Raw genomic sequence first — 23060 nt, forward strand, 5'->3', positions numbered from 1 at the left:
TCTTTTCCTAGTTTTATTCTTTCTTTATTCTGTGCTCATTTTTCTCAAATTTAGTTTTTCAGTATTCTCTCATCTCAGAACTAACAATATATTCATGTCATGTCATGAAATACTTTTTTTCCCTCATGGATCAAATTCTTTCAAAACATTGCATATTTTTTCAGACAATGTATCTGTATTTCTTTCACTCTCACTGTTCATTAAAACATAACATGCAACTATCGCCAACCTATGAATTCCTACCTTTATATGCAAAATGTATGTGATACCTAATTCATACCTTCATATATGTGTGTGTGTGTGTGTGTGTGTGTGTGTGTGTGTTTTCGTAGATTTTCACGGGTATAGGTATGCTGGTTTTGTTGTATTCAGGTCTTTTCCCGTGTAAGATTGAGATTGTCTTGGCAACGTTTCAGCAAGATCTCACTTGCCATCTTCAGGCTGTTGTTTTAGGCTTTTTTTAAGCCTAAAACAACAGCCTAGTCTAGATCTATTTCAAGCTATTTAGCTCTCATCAGCTAGCCATATTTGGGCATACCAGGGGTTGCAACACAGATATATATCTGTTGCCCTTTCATAGTTTTATTTTTTATTTATTAACTTTATATGCCACCCATTTCACTATCCAAAGAGATTTTCAGAGGCTAAAACTCTTCATTTCCTTGCATATATTCATCAATTACACCCCAGAAAATCTTCATTCAGCTCTAATGTATACTTCTGTTTTTTCTTATTTTTAAAGACTGAAATCACAAATAGATACTGTACATCTATTTTTGTTGTTTGTTACCATTTATTGTTTAATTAATTGTCTTTCATATTTATCTCTTAGATTCCAGTCTCATATATGACAATATTGTCCCCAGACTTGACCTCTGTTACACTCATGATTTTGATTGAATAAAGTTTTTGGATAATGTTTTGGCAAGTTAGATAAGCAGTTGAAATGTGTTTGAATATTAGTAGCTCGCGTTGGTAGTTGCACTGTTGGTTTGAGCTCCAAACTTGGCAATTTAGTTGCAAACGTTTCATCACCATTTGACGAGACATCGTCAGTGCGTTTTGAATTGTGCTTGTCTGTCAGCACACAGGTCTTTAAATACCTTTTTATGAGATGCAGATGTTGTTTGTTCATATATTTCTGAGTCATCGTTTGATTTTTGACAGTTTGATTTAAGCAACAACAGCCAGCCAATCAAACATTCTGAAATCAGACCATGACTCAGAATTCTCTTAAAAGTAAGAATAGTACAAGTGCAACCATTGTATTCCAAGCATACCTACATTATTTCTCGCAAAATATGACCTCCCATTTGGAGACAACCTTGCATGGCAATATTCTGTTGTCCAAATCTCAGTGCCTTGATACTGATATTCCACCTACTTGTATCCCATTGTATTTTATTATTTGGTTTTAATCTGATCTTATGAATTAAGAGTCAGACAAGTAAACATGATTGGATAATTTTTAAAATATTTTCTTAAAGACGTTAGTATTAACTCGATTAGTCCTCTTCTGTTTCAGTCTATGGATCATACATAACCCCAAACTAAATTATTCATAACAATTACAACTATAATGTTTCTGTCAGCTCCGGCCAGCTCAGAGGCCTTAAGAATTAAGAATTCTTTTGCAAGATATACAAGCCATATTGTTTTAACTGTCTTTTATATTTGGTGTCTGAAAAATGTTATAATGTTATAATTGAAACTGAACTGTTTGAAATTAATTTCCCAGGTATGTGATCCAGTATTGAAGAATCCTGTCAAGCTGGAGCCCATTCTCAGAGAGAGAGAGAGAGAGAGAGAGAGAGAGAGAGAGAGAGAGAGAGAGAGAGAGAGAGAGAGAGAGAGAACTTCTCTCTCACCAGAATATATCCTTCGGGCTATTCTGTGTGTAGTATTTGGTGAGAGAGAAGTTCCCTGGAGATGAACTCCAGCACAAGTCCAAAAGTTCAGAAGACTATACCTCTGGTCCCAGGGACTGATCCAGATTGGATTTGGCAATACTGAATCAGATACCTGGGAGCAAGTGGAAACTAATTTCAAATAATTCAGTTTCAATTATAACATTATCCTGGGGACACGTAAATTTCCCTTCATTTATGATCCAGTATTATTAGACATATTTTGTATCACGTTCTTTCAAGTTAAGGATCTGGTAATAGAAATTGTGGTAAGATAATATTATCATCTAGAATAAAACATTTATGCATATTTATCTGGGTAACTTTGCAGTATGTCATTTCAAGTAAACAAAGCATAGTACAGGAAGTTGTGTACTTATTTTGATGACTTATGAAACTCTCAAGTAGAATATGTTCTCGACACCATATGGTAAAGCACTGTTAGTTACAAGTTCCAATTTCCTGATGCTCCAATTTTTCCTGTATGTTTGAGGACAGTTCAATTGTGTTTTGCATTTTTTTCCATCCAATTTCTTTGTCTATATAGCTTTCAAATCTGTTTGCAGAAATCACAAAGTAAGAAATAGAAAAGTGTAAGTTAAGGTTTAATTAAAGACTTTTTTGTGTATACTCTAATGAGATTGAAATACATCCCATCATGTAACTATCTTTTATAGTTAATTAAAGAGCTACAACCAAGGAAGCTGTAGAATTCTGTAGAATTTCTTCAGATTTGAGCATATGTGTTTAGACCATGATAGAGATTGTAGGAGATGACCAGGCTGAGCCCAAGGAAGGGATCAAGGGCATCATCAGTTTGGAGTCCCTTCATGCTCACAAGAGATCTAAGTCCAGGTGTTCTTTAATTCCATTGATTTTATCTACTGCCAATTCGCCGTGAATGTTAGTAGTTCAGATTCTTGTAGAGAGCTAGCATGGGTTAAATTTGTATTCATTTGAACAACCTGGTTCCTGATTTCTTGTGCCTGATATTCTTTAATAGTGTGAGGGTACACTTTTCTAATATTCCCATTTTGCGAGGCTATCTTAAAATAACTAATAGAATACTGTACTATGTGGCAATAATCCTTCAGAGGTATGGAAAAAGAATGTGCTTGTTATTAGTGTATAATTCTTAAAAAGTTTGAACAGTCATATTCTCACATATTCTGCAGTATGTTAAGAGTCCAAACTACATTTACCCATGTCTATTGAAAGGAAAATCCATATATATATATGTATGTATGTGTGTGTGTGTGTGTGTGTGTGTATGTATGTATGTATGTATGTGTATGTTTATATAATGTTAGCTTAGACTATAATTGTAAATACATTTAGTTAACTTCTATCTGTATTTGTATTTCAGTAATATAAGCATATTTCCATAAATATGATTATTTTGTTTTTCCCAACCACACCAACCAAGTGCTCTACTACCAAAGTAACAACCCACTCTCAGATAAGAAGCAAACAATACCCCATTCAAGAAACTACTAACTCAGACACACAAGCTAATAGCAAACAACAGCCCAGTCAAAGAACCTCCAACATTCTAAGACTGTCATTATATAGAAAATGAGAGCAAACCCCATTCTCTACCAGCACTGATGATATTATCTGGTTTGGTAATGAAATGTCTGCAAAAAAATAACCAAGAGGGCACCAAGAAAACCCCAGTTTTCAAAGCCTTTGCACATTGTAATGGAAATTGTCCAATCTAATATGTCTGTTTTAAAGTTTGAGTACTCTATTACATTTTATGCCATAATTAACAAGAAATTTGAGATAGCATTAAATTTTAAATAGGAAAATTGCAGAAATATCCTTTAAATATGTTCATCTTAGAATATTTTCTATTACATGTAGAAAAAAAAAAACTACCAGGCAGGCAGAAACATTTTGCAACTGGAAATATCTTGGTATTAGTAGATATTCAGTTACCAGTGGGTAACTGAATATAAACGAAACTCAGTTTTTTTACAAAGACTTATTCAAACTACTTGTAACAGTAACCAATTCCAAATAAAATAAAAGTCAGGAGGGATCAGTTTGGCTGAAAACAGCCATTCTGCTGATACATTTCATGTATAATATTCTTGTGATTGAGAACTGGTGTTTATTTCTAATTCTAGGTTTTATTCGCTAGCATGAGACATCTACGACTGACTTTCTGTTGAAGAAATTGTGTCTGCAGAAGTCAGCTTCCCAGGCCTTCTTTTGTTGCACAGAAGGAAGTAGCAATAAACAGCATTAGCACTATTTTCTTAATTTGTGTTGATGCTGAAAAATGAAACCAAAAGTAATAGCAGTTCTTCCATTCTTTCCTATTTAGACAGATCAGACCAAGAAAGCAACTCCACAGGAAAGTTAAAATTAGTGCTTTTGAGACTGAATATAGTAATCAAATTTTGAAATTTTGATTGCATGGTGCTTCTTCTACTATTCATACAGTTCAGGGAATTAGGAAGATGTCTATTCAAACCACTTCCAAATATTATCTGGACACTCCAGAATTTTAAAATGTTTTAGCCCTTGCCATCCTGGCAACAGAGGCGTATCACAGTAATGATTCAAGGTAATCTTCCTTACGCTTTAGGGATCTCAGTAGATTAGGTCTGAGAAAAAGTGATCCTTAGTTGAAAATGGCCCTTCCTCTATCCTATAAGCTAAAGATACATTTAATATACTTATTTCTAATAAGGCTGTTTGACATTACTTACTAAATAATTTATGTCCAATTAAAATAATATAGAAGTAAATTATTCTACATAGTTCCTAATACTGCCTTATAGTAAAAGTGAAATTTATTGCAATATTTTATTAGATCCTAAGTAAATAAATAAAAACACAGTGGATATTTCTTTTTCAAATCTAAAATATTCAGGGAATAAAATTGAGAACAAAGGATAATTTAGTGCATAGACAAGATTTTATAGAAGTGACTAATAGTTATATTAATAATTTGACTCAGCTTTTGGAAAATGCCTCTGTGCGTCAAAAAGAACTAAAAGAAATGCTGATAATTAAATCCCAAATTAAGCACATCAGGCTCAGAATTATAATAATAAAAGGTTAGTTACATTTCTTTGAGGAAGATAACATCTATATTGTAGGGGGAAAAGTGATAACTCTGTTATTCCACAAGTAGATATGTTTCAGGTAGGATGTCAGACACTCCTTTTAACCAAGAGCAGTGAATTTAATCTAATCTGGGTGCTGGACCCAGACTTCAGAAGGAAAACGAGAGCTTTGTCTCTTTTGCACACAGTGGTTGTCCATCATTTTTTTTTCCTGAACGAGGAAGATGCAAGGTGACAGAATGGGCACAAGCTGCATTTTGTGCATGTGGGAATTGGTTTCTACACAAGGCAGTTAAAAAAAATGATAACAGATTTAATGGTTACAAAGGCAAAAGAGAGTCTACCCATCCAAAAGAGGGGACAAATAATTTTACAAATGGCTGGAAGGAAGAAAAACCATAAAAGAGTTTTTAACATTATTTATGTTTAAAGAGAGAAAGCTTGTTGTTAAATCCCAGAAGTTGCTGACATTCTTTGACTACGAATCCCTACTGTAATCAATAAATATTACTTATCTGTAATTCCTGGATTGCTTATGAGCTTGTCTAAATGGTTCGCTTCTCCCCATAGGATAAACCCAACAATGCAGCTCATATTTGTTCACTACATTTTCTCCCAACACAGGAAGGTACACAATAGCAATAAATCACAGCTCTTGAAGCATTTAACCCCTTATTTAGCTCTTGTCTTTACTTGGCAGTAGATTCAGACACAATTCAGCTAGATTAGAATCCACTTTAGATTCTGCAACAGGTGCATTTACAAACAAACACACAGATAGATATATTAGTCTAGTCTTATGCTGATTTAGTTTTCGCCAGAGGTTCTACATCACTTTTAACAATTCATACAGAAAGGAGCAATACCTTCCCAAAAATTGAAAATGAATCAAATAACAAATGGAAGGGCAGTTAGGACCAAATCTCAAGACCAAAATATCACTATCTAGAGAACGCAACAGTCACTATCCAGATAATGAAAGGGATTGGAACAGAAAATAGGAAGCCAAGTAATAGCATTTTAGATAAAACAAGTTTATAATGATAAATAAGATAATTTGATGTGTGTGCAAAATACAATGTCTATTCTTTTTATTTAAAAAGCAGTCCCACTAAATTGAGATAGTCTCAAGTTCTGCCATTAGTGTTAATATGCAGGTAAGGGTAGAAGTGGACCAAAACAAAACAAAAAAAGATGTTTTGGCCCTAAAATGAATTTGGTCAAGAGAGATTAACCCAAAGAAATTTTGGTTTAGGTAAAATATTAGTAAAGTATTATCAGCAAATAGGCTAGCCATTCTCTTCCAGTGTTGTTTTTGTTGTTGTTTTGTGCTTCTTGAAAATAATGTCCTCATCTCAGACTTGACATCTCTGCAATTTTGAACAGATTTGGAAAAATCACCAATATTTTGACAGTTTCTTGGCAATGGGATGTTCTTAAAACTCATTTGTCATAACTAGCCAAAGCAATGGAATGGATGGATACATTATTGTGACTGCCAATTTTTACTAATTTTCATAATCTTTGGTGATTTCAGGTAGCAGCAATCTTCTTTCTAGTAATAGCAGCTTTTGGTGAAGATAGTGTTTCATTCAATTAAAAAAGTTTGTAATCCCAATCTCTTCAGTAATAAAACAGATCCATTTACGATGCAGTTTAGGAGTAAACTACAATCTGCCATTTAACTACTTAGTCAAAGGTACCATAGAATTAATCTTTTCGATTTCTTTCAAATATTTTGACCATTTTTATATTAAATAATAATTTACTTTATTATTACTCAAATTTATTTTGAGAAGGAAGAACATTTTTTTCTGATTATTTCACTGTGCCCAGATCTCAATGGTCCAAATTCACCATTTAAATTTAATTGTTTTTCCCTCTAATATAGTGATATATGCATCTTACACTATTGGATTTTCATTTTTGTTTATAGCCTTTGATTCTGCTTCACTACTTTATCTGTGGATTCATAATCCCAGCATTTTCCTGCTTGAAATACCTTTGAATTTATCTGCCTTGCTCCAGGCATAGATTGGTCCTCTAATTCTCTATACTAGATATAGAGCTAAAAGTTCGTGTAGCAATTAAAAATGTACAACTAAAATTAAACTGAAATATACAAATAAAATTAATGCTATCGGTTCTTCCTCCTCTATATATTACATAAGAAAATTTTAATTGCTCTTTCTCTAGTTTTTTACATCCATTTCAAACACATCTAATTGGAAATTTTCCATTGTTTGTCATTTGTTAACAATTCAAATGTTTGTGTAAAATGGCTCAAAGTTCTACTTAATTCATTATCTTTTAGTGTACTTAATTTCTGGTATCAACAATTTCAGATGTGTCTAAAATATTATTGGGTCCATGATACTAAAATTGAAATGTATTCACTTTTAATACGTAGATCATAGCTTTGTGGAAGTTTTGTGATTCATATTTTTTTAATTATGGTAATAAACTAATCATCAAAACTGACAATAACTGTTGATAATATATTATCTTATATTAAATATATTAATATACTTTATTTTTATGCTGGAATTTCTCAGACTAATTTACAGGTTTATAGTTCATAGCTATAAAATATATTATAATAATATATCAAAATAATATAAAACAATAGTAAATAAAAATCTATTTCTGTTTCCTGCAATGTAAACTCAAAATTCTTCAAATGGACATCACCAAATGCACACATCAAAATTAAATATATTACATAATACAAAATTTAAAAAAAGGAAAAGTACAATCCATACAACCAGAACATTTCCAGATGCAGATTGTGAAACAGCAAGTCATGAATTATTGATGTAAAATATACTAGTTAAACTTGAAAGGATAAACATTATGTTCCAGTAAGGTTGACTTGGAGGACATACATCTAAATGTAAAATTCATGTAAGGAACAAACTGTTCAGGTTGCTTAATCTGTGTGAAATAAAACATGAAGAATTATGTGAATTAAGGAATGTATGAATTACAAGGGATCTTGGAAACCATGTAGTCTAATCTGTTGTGCACTTCAGGAATTAGCATTGCAGCTTGCTCCAACGATAATTATGTAGTATCTATTTGAAATCTGCATCAAAGAGTTTATCATACTAGTCCTGTTTCATTGTTTACATTTTTCATGATGGCCAACTGAATCTACTTCAATGTAATTTAAATATATTTATCTTCAATCTTCTGTAACAACTCTGATTTTTTAAATCAGATTATGCCAGCCAAAACTTATTGATTTAGTCAACAAAAGTCTTTGGTTAGTAGACAAGAGTGCAATGTTCACCTGCATCAGTATAGTTATAGTATCACAAACATTGATAATATTGTGGTATGCTGCACTGGCCAAACCACACCTTTATCCAGTTTGGTTGGCAAAATACAAAAAGGTAACTAAAGAAATGGAAAGAGTCAGAGAAGAGCAACAAGGGTGATAAGAAACTTAGGGGCTAAATTCTACAAGAAGCAGTTAAAGGAGTGAGCTATGTTTACCCTTAGCCCACATGATACTGTAGATGTCTTCCGATAATACTTGAAGGACATTCAGACAGAGAGTATGAGTTTATTCTCAATAGGAGCCAAGGGTAAAGCAAAAACCAATGGACGAAAGCTTTATAGAGAAATATTCAAACTTGTAAATAATAGCAATAGCATTTAGACATATACCGCTTTATAGTTCTTTAAAGTCCTCTCAAGTGGTTTACAGAGTCAGCATATTCCACCCAACAAATAAGCAAAATTTTTCATTCTGTGAGAAGTATTAAGCAGTGGAAAAACCCTATTCCAGAAGTTTAGGTGCACTGTCACTGGAGATTTTCAGAAAAATATCGGACAGTAATTCCTGCCTGAATGGGGAAGTGGACTAGAAGAGCTCTAAGGTCCTTCTAACTTTATGATTCTATGATTCCATATCAAATAAGAGAGGTTAAAAATTAGAAGTTTACCAAATATTGGTAATTTCCCATACAGGGAAAGTTTTGCTTATGGATCTTACATATAGCATGCAAAAGATGTCAGATTAACAGAAAAATTTCCCAAAAGTCCAAAGGACATGAAATCAAATAACTAGCATAAGATAGGTAATGGTCAGAGCAAGAGAATATAAGGAGGGTGTTCCTTTATCATTTATTTTATTTATTTATTATTTAGCAGCAATATTTTGATCTTTTAGATCATGCCACTATATAAAATGTATTAGGACTAAATAGTGTGTCAGAATGCTTAATTATTTCCCTGTAGAACCTTTGTAGTGAAGAATTGAGAAACATGGTTATTTAGGATAAGAAAGGTAATAAAACAAAGATAGAAAGCGAAAAAAACCTCTGATTTAACATTAAATATTAGGTACATAGAAAAAAATGATAATTAGTATGTTGTGACCTTACAGTTGACAACAAAGTAGTGAAAATAGAGCATAGTATTATTTTCTTGGAAGTAAGAATAGATAAAGATATAAACTGTGCTGAAGAATTAAGAAGGAGATTAATCCTAGGGAGGAAGAAAATGAAAATCGTAGATAAGATTATGAAGGGTAAGGATATTTCTATGGCAACAAAAATCAGAATAGTTAACACAGTAGCTTTCCCAGTGGTAATGTAAATTTTTGAAAGCTGGACACAGAGAATGAGAAAATAAAACTCCTTTGAACTTTGAATCTGGAGATGGTTATTAGAAATACCATGAACTACAAGATCCAATCAATCAGTCCTGGGCAACAACAACAGAGAAAGGACGGACTGCTCCTTTGAGATGATGATCAGAAAGCAGAAAGTCCTTTTCTTCAGGCATGTGATTATATATTTTCACATTCCATGGTGTGTGTGTGTGTGTCTGTGTGTCTGTGTGTGTTCTCTGTCTAAGGAAAGCAGAAGAGAAAAAAGATAAGGTGGACTGGTGGTATCAAAAATATTACAGGACTTCTCTTTAACGAACTACAGTTTACTAAAAAGATAAGTTGGTAAGATCCATGTATTCACCAGAATTTGATCTGACAGCATCTAACTCTGCAGAGACTTGTACCAATGAACATCCTGAAATTGCTCAGAGGGTGAATAGTACTTTTAAAAATGGTACATTCTTTTTATCCTGGAGTGTTGAATTATGAGAATTCTTAGGTTGCTAATATTACAATATTTCTTCACCAATTCCCAGAATTCACAGAAGAGAATTTTGTGGGCTAGAGTCTCAATCAACTACAGTTTTCAATTTATATTAAAAGTAGTTTTCTGTTGAGGATGCAATAGAACTTAAAGAACATGCTAATCAAAGAACTAAAAGGTCGTTGGCTCTGTTCAGAATTTAGAAGATACATATAAATCGAGATTATAATTGATTTGAATTCTCAAGTGCTGGCCAAGATTAACACTATTAAAGATGCTGTTTCTGTCAGGGCTTTTGAAAGTTAAAATACACAATAAAAAGTTCTACAGGTTTCTCGGCCAGAGAACATAGTACTTCAAAATCAATTTTATACATAGAGAAGCAATAGTTTTCTTGGAGCTTTTTGAATAAATATCTCGGGTCCTTGCCTGATCTGTAGAAATCAAACCTATGTACATACAAACACACACACATACACACAGGATGTGCACACATATCTGTGACAAAAGATGAGAAGATGATATTTAAGTTTAGTATGAAAACACGTTGTGTTTCTAGATTTCGATAAAACAAAATGTTGAAAGACAGGAAGAAAGTATTTTTTATAGACTTTTGGTAGATGCTGCTAGGAAACTTCCCCACTTTTATCAAACCATAGCAGCATAATATCCTATTTGAATGGTTCACTTGCAGTTAATAGAGAGATAATAAATACAATAATTAACAAATAATAAAGAGACAGAAGCTAGATGTTTGTATGAATAAATAGTATGATAGAAATACTTGTCCTTCTTTTACTGAATATTATACGTTTTTCTGATTGGAGACATAATCTATTAACTATGGCGTAGTTCAGAAAATATAGAAGAACATTTCCCCCAAATTTTAGCTAAAAGGAACTAATTTTTCATTCAACTAATTTGGAGATGGTATAGAATATCTTTTGAGCTTAACTTTGTTACTCTTGACCTGTTTTCTTTTTACTGTACTGATAAATTATTACTAAATATATATATGCAACTAATTTTGAAAATAACATCTAGAATCTGGGAGTTAAAATTGGGACGCATGTTTCTCTTCTTGTTAGGGATAATGTCACATCTAATAGTAATTTAATTTTATTCTTTGTGAATGTGTCTCTAAAACAGTATTAGTGGACAAGAAGCATTTCAAATGTGGCATTGTAAATTTGTTTAAAGAATTGTAATTTTGGCAATTTTTGGTGCCTTTTTAAATTATCTTCACCATGGAATTATCTTTTTCATAGGAGTTACCTACATTATGGTTCAACATATTATCAAACTATGAATCATGATTCCAAAAACTCAGGATGACACTAGTTCATCATCAATGAGGACAAGCATTTTGATTTCCCCCCAACTTCCCTCAGTCAGTTAGACCAGATGAGGAATGATTTCAGAGGTGAAAAAAGTCACGATGAAGATAGAATAAATATTATCAGTAAACTGTAATAATACTGCAGTGGGAATTAACTAAGTGCAGATTGATTACACTTTATTTGTGCAGGACAGTGAAACAAAATAAATTTAGACACTTTCCAGCATGCAATATATACTGTGGTCTCAGGGCTAATGCACCTTATGCATATGTGCATGGTAGGTAATATGATATGACAGACCATATCATACAAGTGGGTCTGATTAATGAGCAGCTCAGAAAAGGAGGCCAATAAGCAAAGAAGGGTCACCATCCAATTTATGGAAAGGGGAAACAGAAGTATCAAAGTATTAGTATGAGGAGTTATGCAGAAAGGCCATTAATCAGCCTTTCTGATTAATGTTTTTGCTGGCTTTATTCCTTTGCAAGCCCACCCCATGTGTAATCCAAAGTAAACAATTGCAACTGCCTCTTCAAGGGCCTCGATGTTATATAAGAAAATGAAGGGCCTTCCCTAAGTGGAAAAAAAAACTAACACTGAAATAAACACATGGGAACATGTGCTGCGTTTATTTTTAAATTCCTTCCTGGAATAAAACAAATGCTTTTTAATTTAAAACAAAATAGGTAGAATTTCATCAACTGTCCTTCCTTATGTGCAAGAAGATGAGTTCTTTAGTTTGTCTAATTTGGTAGACCTATGTCCTGTTCTCCTCCAAGAGCTGATGGCAGGTTAGCTTTTGCTGCCAGAAGGGAAAGAAGAAGAAAAAAAAACAATGGATGTCTCACAAAAATGCCTTCTATTTACATTTTTAGTTGGTGTATGTATTTTAGTGTCACTGGGAGTCCTGAACAATTGAGGTTTTTTTCTGACAGTATTGTGTATTATTATGTATTAATGCTGTAAGTGATTAGGCACTGCCATGTTAAAGACAGTTGAAACCAATTAATGGTATTCATAGAAAATACACCTATCTATAGCCACTCTAGTTCTACTGTACAAATGATAGCATCCCTAAGTACCAAAAAATGCCAAATGGCATTCTCCTACTGGAGTCTTCTTGGCCTCCTTGGTTCTTAACAGAAATTATCAATACTTGGAAACGATATTGAAAGAACATTCAAATACATTTTTTAAAAATGAATACAAAGTTCCGTATATTCAAATGTAAAATTTCTTCACTGGATGGATAAAATACAGAATAAATAATTGTTTTCATAACAGGAATGACAATAGATCTAAAGAGAGCTGATCCAGTTCACACATATAAAATAATGTTTAATTGATAAGTTCTCTTACTTCTTCATACACTTACAGTTCTTTGCATTATCTGTTTTTTAATAAAAATATTTAAACTAATTTTTAAAATTTAATTATCTGTAGCATTTGATCACAGTGAAAATGTCTCAACTTATTATTTTGTTTATTTAAGGGGGGGCAATAAGAAGAATTCTAAGTGACAATATATAAAATCATACTTGTATTAGGAAAATTCTTTTTTGTGTTCTCAATTATTAAAAAACATTAAGTTAATATCCAGGTTTGAATTTGCTTTTTCCCCATTATGATCCCTTAATTTAATGTTCTGTCATAGCCAAATAAACCATTAGTGCATTATTGATCAGCTCATGTTGAATTACTTAGTGTGAAAGACTGATTTTGGAAGATATTATTTCTTTGGCAGTTTGCTATCAAAATGATTTGAAATCCTTTGCTAACTGTTCATCTTTTCTCCAGATAATTTATGAACAATTCCCTCATATTTCATCTTGTTTCTTTTCAGTGCAGGCACAACTTTTCCCCTTTCCCTGCCTCAATGAATGTCTGCACTAAGTCCAAAGCTTGGAGTGATTTACCTGAAGAGTGATATTCAGAAACCACTGTAAGTTAATTTTGTAAACTCAACATAATATTACAAAAAGAAAGTCTCAGAACCTTGTAAGAATCTAGAAGCCAGCATATGTATCAAAAGTTGGGTCATTTGATCCGATCATAATTTTGGGTTTCATAGAAAATATTACTGATACTTAGTGGTGATCAAGAGTAATGTCTGAAATGAATAAGAAAGTTTTAGAAGAAAATGACAACCAATTGAACATTTATTGTAAATCACATAAAAATCAGGTGGTGCCTGATCTTTTATTTTCACAGCATTACCAAACAACATAGAAACAAAGTTGCTATAGTGTTTCACTTGCATTTTATTAGATTTCTGCTGTTCAGTGAAGTTGGGTTTTGGCATTTCAGGTCAGCTGAAAAGCCAATATTAAATCATGTACAAGGCAGGCTTAATGATCAATTGGTGTAATGTAAAGGCCATCAATTTAATAAACATTTGTATGATTAGGAACAACAAACAATCATTCATATAACATTGTCTAATTCTCAGAAAATAAAAATTGGGTTGTCTGAGGACCTTTTCCCTCTGCGTAAGGACTTTACTAATAGTATCATTGGAGTCAATAAAACAACATATATAACATACAAATCTTAATGTGTTATTATTCCAAAACATCATGAATGGAATCCATGTCTTTCTATGTGTATGTTAATGCACATATTTTAGCAATTCAATAACTAGGGCAGACAATAATCGATAAAATAATTCAACTTAAAATTAACTAAATTTTAGAGTTCCAGATCAACAATGGCAAGCAATTTTATGCACTGAATTATTCATCCAACAATTAGCTAAGATAATTGTAAATTTGACTGACAAAATAGGTATGTATTTTCTCCAGCATTCCTTGTTTACCAACCCAGATTAAAAAGAAGCAGTTAGTGTACTGTATAATTGGTAGAATATAGAAAACAATTAATGTACCGTCAAGTCAATGTTGACTTTTAACAAACACATATAGATTTATATATGTTAGATATCTGAATGAAGGTAGTCTGGTCTTTTAAAGTAGAGCTGATGAATATATATGAAAATGAAAGTATAGGTATAATTATGAATACAAAAGGTAAACTATGTGGAGGAAAATATGTATTTAGGTTGTTGTAGGGAGTTCATAAAACTAGGAATTGATAATGTGGTTATATTAGAGATGTGTTTGTTGAATATGTATGTATGTATGTATGTATGTATGTATGTATGTATGTATGTGTGTTACAACCCCTGGTATGCCCAAATATGGGAGGGAACTCACTACTCCCCCTTTCTGTCTATCGGCTCACTACAGGAGACCATCCAGGCAGAAAACCATATTTTTAATGTTGCCTTTTTATATTTGTGTTGTATTTGTGCTGATAGATAAATAAAGGGAGACTAGTATAGATCTATTTCAAGCTATTTAGCTCTCATCAGCTAGCCATATCCTTACTGGGATTTGAACCTGGGCTGTATTACGTATTAGGCAGATGTATTAGCCACTAAGCCACAGGCTCTCCTCCTTATCAGCTGAGCCAGGGAAATAGGTATGTATTTGTGTTACAACCCCTGGTATGCCCAAATATGGGAGGGAACTCATTACCCTCCCTTTCTGCCTATCGGCTCACTACAGGAGACCATCCAGGCAGATTTGGGCATGTCTTTTAATTAAATTGATGTTGCTACTGGATGGAAGGTGTCTGAACTTGGCTCACAAGTTTTTTCTTCCACCTGCTTGTGCTAGAGTAGCTAATTATATGGGCTAGACCCTGCTGGAGGTCCCAGGTTCCTCACAGGCAAGTTCCGGCTGGGCCGGCCATTGGAGTCCATTGCGCTCCTTTTAAATTGCTTCCGATTACTGGCTCGTGAGCAGGCCAGGGAGGTTACCCTGCGTTGCCACTGGCTCTCAGGGGCTGCAGCGGGCGGACATCGAGGCTGCGAGTGCGAGGAGCACGTGTGCGGCACGCTGGCGTTCCTGCGTAGCTGCAAATGGTCCGGAACAACAGGAGGGCGCGATCGGCGCTGGCTGTTAATTGCGGAGGGCTGCACGGCTGACCGATGATCTCGGAGCCATTTGCTCGCCCGCACCATTGGTTTTCCCTCGTGAGTAAGGGGCCCTGGGGGCGGCCATTTTGGGAGAGCTCCTTGGACAGTGGCCATTTTGGGAAGGTCCTTGTGGCGGTGACCATTTTGTTAGTGGCCATGAGGCTGTGGCCATTTTGTTGAACCTCTGGGGGAGTAACATGGTCGGAGGCCATTTTGTTGAACCTCCAGGGGAGTCACATGGTTGGTGGCCATTTTGTTTCCCTTTTTTCTCTGCCACGAGTCTCATTGCGACTGCAGGCTCCAGTGAGGTCAGTCGCAGATCAGCAACAGGAGTTTTGTCTCTGTGTTGGTTGCTGAACTGGTCAGGTGCAGCCTTGGGCAGAGAATTTGCTACAAGACCATGGCTGATTCCCATGGTGAAAGTAGCTCTGGGGCTCCTTCTGCAGCTCCTTCTAAGAGCTCCAAGAAGAGAAAGGGTTCCCCACGGGATCCTCTTCCACTGGTGAAGCAAGCTCCCTCCAGGCAAGGGGGTGCAGGGAATGGGGAGAAGGCCAAGCAGGGAGACAGAGATAAGGCCCCTTTGCCCTCGGTAAGGTCCACACACCCTCGTCTGAGGGCGGCTCCACTTTCTCCATCCCCTTCCCCATCCAAGGTCTCTGGATCCCCTAGGGCCAGTTCGATCTCAACCCCACTCTCAGAGGTGAAGGACAAGGAAGGCGAGTACCATCCGCTTACATGCATTATGCCTGTTCCTGACCCGGGGCATAGGCACCAACTGGCACCCAGGCCTGGGCCTAGTCATGACATTGGTAATTTTGAGGACTTACCTGTTAACATTCAATCTCTTATTCATTGAGACTTTGCACATGACATAGCCCTCCAGAGTCAGCTTTCTGACCAGGCGGATGCAGAGCTGATGGAGGTCAAGTGCAGACACATCCAGGATCTGGTTGCTTGATCAGACTGGATCCAGAGAGAGGTCTCCCCTTCACTGAGGAGTGAGGTTTCGCTCCAGGAAGAGGAAGAGCAGACGGAGATTGAGCTTTCTGATGATGAAGGTTTGGCACCGGATACTCCGGCCTTTGCCGGTTTGTTTCCTCCTAATTTGTTCCGTTCCTTGCTATTTAAAGCCAGAAGCACCGCAGCCCATGAAATGGAGGATGGCAAACAGAAGGAGAAGGAGACAATGGTCGAGGCCTCAACTTCCAAGGCAGCGCATAAGAAAAAATGTTTCTTTGTGGAACCCGCAGCGCGGAAAGAGGAAATCCCTGCACCAAAACTGTTTCTAGATGTCATTCAGAAGAAGTGGGCCAAGCCAGGTACTTTCCCCACTCTGGGTGGGAATGACAGACACTTCTATAATAAGGGTCCTGATTTCTCCCAGACATTACAGGTTCCGGAGGTGGTTGCCCCTGTGGTCGCCCTGGCATCCCCAACTCCCATGGTGGCAAGTGATGTAGCCGACAATCTTAAGGCAGAAGATAAGAGGACTGAACTGGCATTGCGTGAGGCCTTCCTGGCGGCAACATGGGCAATCAAGGCTGCTTCCTCCGCATCTTTCTTCAATCCTGCCACGCTGATGTGGTTTGAACAAATGCAGGAGTGTGTCTCGGTGCACAATGTGAGGCTGCTTCAAGATATCAGCAAGGTCATGGCTGCAACTCAATTTTCGGCAGATACTACCTTGAACGCCGCTAAGTTTGCCTCCAGGGCTCTTCCTCTGTTTCAGCTAGGCGGATGGTGTGGCTTTGAAACTGGCAGACAGAGGCCAAAGCGAAGTGGAAGCTGGCAGCAGGCCCGTATGCGGGGAAAAAGCTGTTTGGCAAGGTTCTGGACCCAATTCTCATTGAGGATAAGAACAAATGTAAGGTTTTGCCTGCCACAACTAAGAAGCAGGAACACAAGTACACACCATATACACGTAGGGCACCCTATAGGGGTACTGACACAGACTATCATTATCAGCCTAGGAATTTTCAGCCACGCCAGACAGGGGGCAGGATAGGTCATCTTACAGGGCCAGGTCACGCTTCCAACCCCAGGGTAGGCGGCCCTTTCGGGGGGGGATGGATGCCCTTCCACCGGAATAAATGAGCGGGTTTGGACTGCTCCCATTGGTGGAATTCCTATCCGTCCCTCAAAATTCTTTTTCGTACATTTACTTCCTCCAAGTGCACACTTAAGAGACAGCTCATGCGCCAGGTGATTGACCACCTGGTGGAGATTCAGGTGGTGGAGATGGTTCCTCAAGAGGACCAGGCCAGGGGTTTTTATTCCAACCTCTTTGTAGTTCCAAAGTCCTCTGGGGGTTGGAGAGCAAGTCTTGACCTTAAACGGTTGACCCGTCACTTAGTTTACAAACAGTTCAAGATGGCATCCCTTTGTTCCATCCTGGAAGATATCAGAGAGGGCGACTACCTCACGTCCATTGACTTGACGGAGGCTTACATTCATGCAGCTATCCTCCCTGAGCACAGGAAGTTCCTTAGGTTTTCCTATGCTGGTGAACATTGCCAGTATAGAGCTCTTCCCTTCGGCCTTGCCTCGGCGCCCAGGACTTTTTCAAAGGTCCTGGCAGCCCTAGCGGCCCATCTCAGAATGGTTCCCATCAGGCTTCATTGTTATTTAGATGATATCCTCCTCCAGGCGGAGTCACTGGAGAGGTCCCTTCAAGACCTAAACCTAACAGTGGAGACCCTGCAGAAGTATGGGTTCTCAGTAAACTTCCAGAAGAGCCACATGCGACCATGTACCAGACTGTTGCATTTGGGAGCGATCATAGATTCATCCTCTGGTATGGTTTTGTTGTCCCAGGATAGTAAGGCTAGCCTGGTAAAACTGGACAATCAGGTGCAAAGAGAATGGCGTGTACCCATAGTTACCTTATACCAGTTGTTGGGTAAGATGATTTCATGCATAGATCTTGTTCCATGAGCGAGGCTCCATGCTAAAACCCTCAAGTGGTTCTTGCTCCCGTACCAAAGGAGCAAGCGCAGCGCCTCATCCTTGCAGGTTCGAGTACCCCCCCCCCACGTGAGGCTCTCCCTGAGGTGGTGGACTTTGCCAGCGTTAGCCAGAGGGTGTAGGTTCAGGGAACCGGAGAGACTTACCCTGACCACAGACGCGAGCCTTTACAGCTGGGTGGCATTGTTGGGGACACAGGTGTCCCAGGGTCAGTGGTCCCCTCAGGACCTTACACATAACATAAACTGGCTGGAGCTGCATGCGGCTCATCTGGCCCTTCGACACTTTCAGGCCCTTGTAGAGCAAACACACATCCGACTCCTGACGGACAACGTGGCCACAAAGGCGCATGCAAACAGGCTAGGGGGACTCACTCCAGAGCCCTCTGGGTGGAATCTCAGCGCCTGGACCATTGGGCGGAGAGGCACCTGTTGTCCATCAAGGCAGAACATATATCCAGAGACGCCAACCAAGTGGCGGACTGGCTCAGCAGGGCCACGATGGACCAGACAGAGTGGCAGCTGGAACCAGAACTGTTCGAGAAGATCTGCAGGAGATTCGGGCGGCTAGTGGTAGACCTCTTTGCTTCTCCGGAAAATGCCCAGCTCCCCAGGTTTTTCACGTGGTTCCCGACTCTGGGAGGGGAGCAGTGCCCTACGCAGCAGGTGGCTCTTGGGTCTGCTTTACGCGTTCCCCTCCCCACTGATTCCAGGGGTGTTGGAAAAGATAGTGAAGGAAGGGACGGGTGTAATCATGGTCGTCCCATACTGGCCACACATTTCAGAGTTAGGTGCCCTCTCTGTCAGGGAGGACCTTTGTATTTTCCAGCCTAACACAGTGGTTCTGAGGCTTGATCCCGCCTTTATCCCAAAGATAAACTCCTACTTTCATAGGGCTCAGGAGTTAATTTTGCCAGACTTCTGTCCCAACCCCTCTCATAGACAGGAGAAATCCTGGCACAAGCTGGACGTGCGGAGGGCCTTCCGTATTTACATTCGGAGAACGGTGTCCCACAGAAAAATGGAGGCATTGTTTGTCTCCTTCCAGCCTTCTGCCATGGGTTCACAGGTGTCCTCTTCTACTATTGGACGCTGGTTGCGAGTTTGTATTGCCAGAGCTTATGAGGCGAAGGGCAAGCCGGTGCCCCAGGGTATAATGGCTCATTCAACTAGGGGTGTGGCCACCATGGCCACGTGGAACACTCAGGCTCCGATCGGGGACATTTGTAGAGCTGCAACGTGGATTTCCCGCTCACCTTTCATTAAGCACTATAGATTGGATGCCTTTGCATCTGCGGAGGCATCATTTGGGCGTAGGGTGCTGCAAGGAGTACATGTGTCCTCGGGTACCACGAACCAGTGAGCTCCCGCCCTAGGGACTGCCGCTTTGGTATGTCCTTCTCCTGGACCCTCTGGAGTATACATTGTGTGATTGTGCCCATTAGATTTTGTTCCACATCTAAAATGATACTTTGCTTTATAAACAATACATATAGATATCCAAGAAATGTATATACCAATAGCTGATCATGTTAGAATGACATTCTTGAAATAAAAAATTACCTTTCAAATATTTTATTTATTATCTAATTTACATCTCATAAGCAAGTGATTCTGGGCAGCATACAACAAAACTAAAACAATACATAGCTAAAATGATTACCAATAACAACAAATAACTCCCTTTTTACAAACCTGTAATCCCTTAATTCGGGGTAGAGTTGGACATTAAACCTATAAAAACAGCTAAAAAAATAATAGCTGAAGGGATGTTAATCGGGGTGGGATTGAAAAATGTTAGCAACCAGTTCTCTGCCCGGGTGCTGGGTGGGAGTGACCTACCTGTCCTCCTGCACCATGGTGGAGGAGGCATGGTTTTCAACTTCCCCAGACTCCAGAAGCTTTCCTCGAGCCTCTGGGAGGGCGAAACAGCCCCCACCAGGCTCCATAGGCTGGAAACAGGCCTGTTTCCAGACTTCCAGGAAGCCCCTTTTTCACCCTCCTAGAGCCTTTGCGTGAGCCCTGCACTTGCCTGGCATGATGAATGGGCTGTGTGGTGACTTGCAACAACCAGTTCGGTGAACAGGATGCAGAATTAACATCCTGTTCGCCTGAACCGGTGCGAACCATCTGAATCCCACCCCTGATGTTAATAATGATGGAGCGTCAACAGTTCACCAGTTCCCTGGGTTCACCAGGCATAACCTTTGGCAGCTCAGAAGTGATGAGAACATGCTCAGCTCAAGGGAAAGAAGATCCCACAGTGCAGGGGCAATAGCAGAAAAGGCCAACCCTCCTAGATTCTGCCAACCATATCTCTAGTTTACGGGACCCCAGATTTTATTCTAATACTTGATCCATAAAAGTATATGCTACTTTATAGAGTGGCAGGATGAGGAAAGACTGAAAAAAGAATGCATCCGTTTTTTAAAATGAAAAATTATAATTTTCATAGGATTTTGCTACAACAGCAATTCAAAACTGAAAAGAAAAAATTGCTTTAATCATTAGTGTATCCTTTTAGTCAAATTAAAATTAATAAATATAAGAGCATTGATTTTTACAAATATTTTAGGAACATACTAATTAATATATAAGATGTAAAAAGTAATTTGAAAGCTAACAGCAAAATAATCTTGTTATAAAGTTGAAGCATTAACTATTTATTTATAACTAGATAGCTAGCATTTTATATACCTATCCAACCTAACCAAAGTGCCTGGGTCACTTAACATACAGCAACAAACTTAAAGAACCCAATATAAAATTGAATAAATACACTGGGGAAAGAGATCTTGACCGCCTTTATAAAGGGCCACAGGGCCTTTGACTGTGGTGAGTTTTTAACTATGGTGGGCTATAGATTTTGCCAGATACTTGGGCATGAATCCCTTGCTGTCCCCATAGATCTGGTTTTTTTGCAGTGACATGCGGTGAGGTTTATGACTGGTGAGGCTGGTGACGTCATCAAACCGCGTGGTTGCTCCGATCGCACGGGCACAGCCCGACTGAAGAAGTTTCTCTTCTCATAAATGTCAAAAAGGGACAGGCAGGCTGCCACAGTTCCACTGAGAAGACATTTCTGAGAAGAGAAACTTCTCCTTTCTCCTCCCCCCCCTTCTAGTACTGATGATGTTACCTAGGCATTTTTTGCATCTGGTGAGCCCGGGATCCTTGCAAGGGGAATGGGACCACATGTGCAAGAGGCTCCTCAGCGCACAGGCTTAGATTAGCACAGCCGCGGTCCCCTTCCCCTGCACACGTGGTCCCATTCCCCTCCTTCCTGAGGCAACATGAAGGGGACCGCAGCTGCGCTGATCTGAGGCTGGTGTTGAGGAGCCTCCTGCACACGTGGTCCCATTCCCCTTGCAAGGATCCCAAGCTCGCCCGATGCAAAAAATGCCTAGGTAACATCATCAGTGCTAGAAGGGAGTGGGGGGGGGGAGGAGGAGAAAAGAGAAGTTTCTCTTCTCAGAAATGTCAGAAAGGGACAGGCAGGCTGCCACAGCTCCACTGAGAAGACATTTCTGAGAGGAGAAACTTCTCCTTTCTCCTCCTTCCCCCCTCTCCCTTCTAGCACTGATGATGTTACCTAGGCATTTTTTGCATCGGGTGAGCCCGGGATCCTTGCAAGGGGAATGGGACCACGTGTGCAGGAGGCTCCTCAGCGCCAGCCTCAGATCAGCGTGAGCCGCGGTCCCCTTCCCCTGCACACATGGTTCCATTCCCCTCCTTCCTGAGCCAACATGAAGGGGACCGCGGCTGCGCTGATCTGAGGCTGGCATTGAGGAGCCTCCTGCACACATGGTCCCATTCCACTTGCAAGGATCCCGGGCTCACCCGATGCAAAAAATGGCGAGATCGGCGCACTTGGGGCTGCTGCTGCGATGTCCAGGGAGGCTAAACCAAGCCGCGCGCCTCTCCCAGCCACTTTCGCAGCTTCCTGGAATAATTTTATTATTATTTTCATGATGAGAGCGGTGAGGCTTTGCCTCCCCTGACCGCACATCACTGTTTTTTTGCATGCCATCACCTCATTGCTTACTAGCAAGACTGCTTTTGAAGAACAGAAGTTGCTCACAAGGTAAATTTCCTTTTAGTTGCAAGAGATAATTTATAATTTGGTAATATTTTATTGTGTGGTAGGGACATGGTGACCTAGTGGTTAAGATGCTGGGCTTCTGGACCGAAAGGCTAGCAGTTTAAGACCTAAACACCTGCAATAGGGTGAGCTCCTGTTCCTGCCCCAACTCCTGCCAACCCAACAGTTCAAAAGTACACAAATGCAAGTAGTTAAATAGGTACTTCAGTGGGAAGGTAACAGCATTCCTCGGGTTATAGTCATGCCAGCCACATGACCATGGAAGCATCTTTGTACAGTACTGATTCTCTCAGTTAGGAAATAAAAGATGACCAATGACCTCTAAAGTCAGATATGACTGAACAGGGAAAAACTTCACCTTTACCTTAATTGTATGGTAAACTTTTATGGGAAAAGTTGCAGTTTTATACATCTTCTTAAGTAGGTTATATTCCATAACCAAAATTGTTACGAGAATGCATTTTATAATCTTTAAGATGCCAGTGACATAAAAAGGTGGGAAATTGATATACTTTGTTTGGATACATAACCTTTAACATTTTCTTAGCACTTTAGGAAAACATTTTAGCTTCAAAAAAGTAATG

General features: G+C 38.6%; 1 protein-coding gene and 1 gene segment (V, D, J or C); both read left to right on the forward strand.

Moving 5' to 3' along the window:
- Nucleotides 1-23060, forward strand: part of ZBTB20 (zinc finger and BTB domain containing 20) — a 546378-nt gene that overhangs the window by 503088 nt on the left and 20230 nt on the right. For all 10 annotated transcript variants that reach the window (XM_081950746.1, XM_081950743.1, XM_081950745.1 and 7 more), the window contains one exon: nt 13276-13374. In XM_081950746.1, the coding sequence (XP_081806872.1) occupies nt 13313-13374 (62 nt within the window). In that variant the 5' untranslated portion in view covers nt 13276-13312. The remainder of the gene's footprint in view (nt 1-13275; nt 13375-23060) is intronic.
- LOC309390886 (Ig kappa chain V-III region PC 3741/TEPC 111-like) overlaps nt 1-23060 on the forward strand; it is a 380622-nt gene that overhangs the window by 69365 nt on the left and 288197 nt on the right.

This window comes from Natrix helvetica (assembly GCF_964273705.1).
Source record: "Natrix helvetica genome assembly, chromosome: 4".
Lineage (NCBI taxonomy): Eukaryota > Metazoa > Chordata > Lepidosauria > Squamata > Natricidae > Natrix > Natrix helvetica.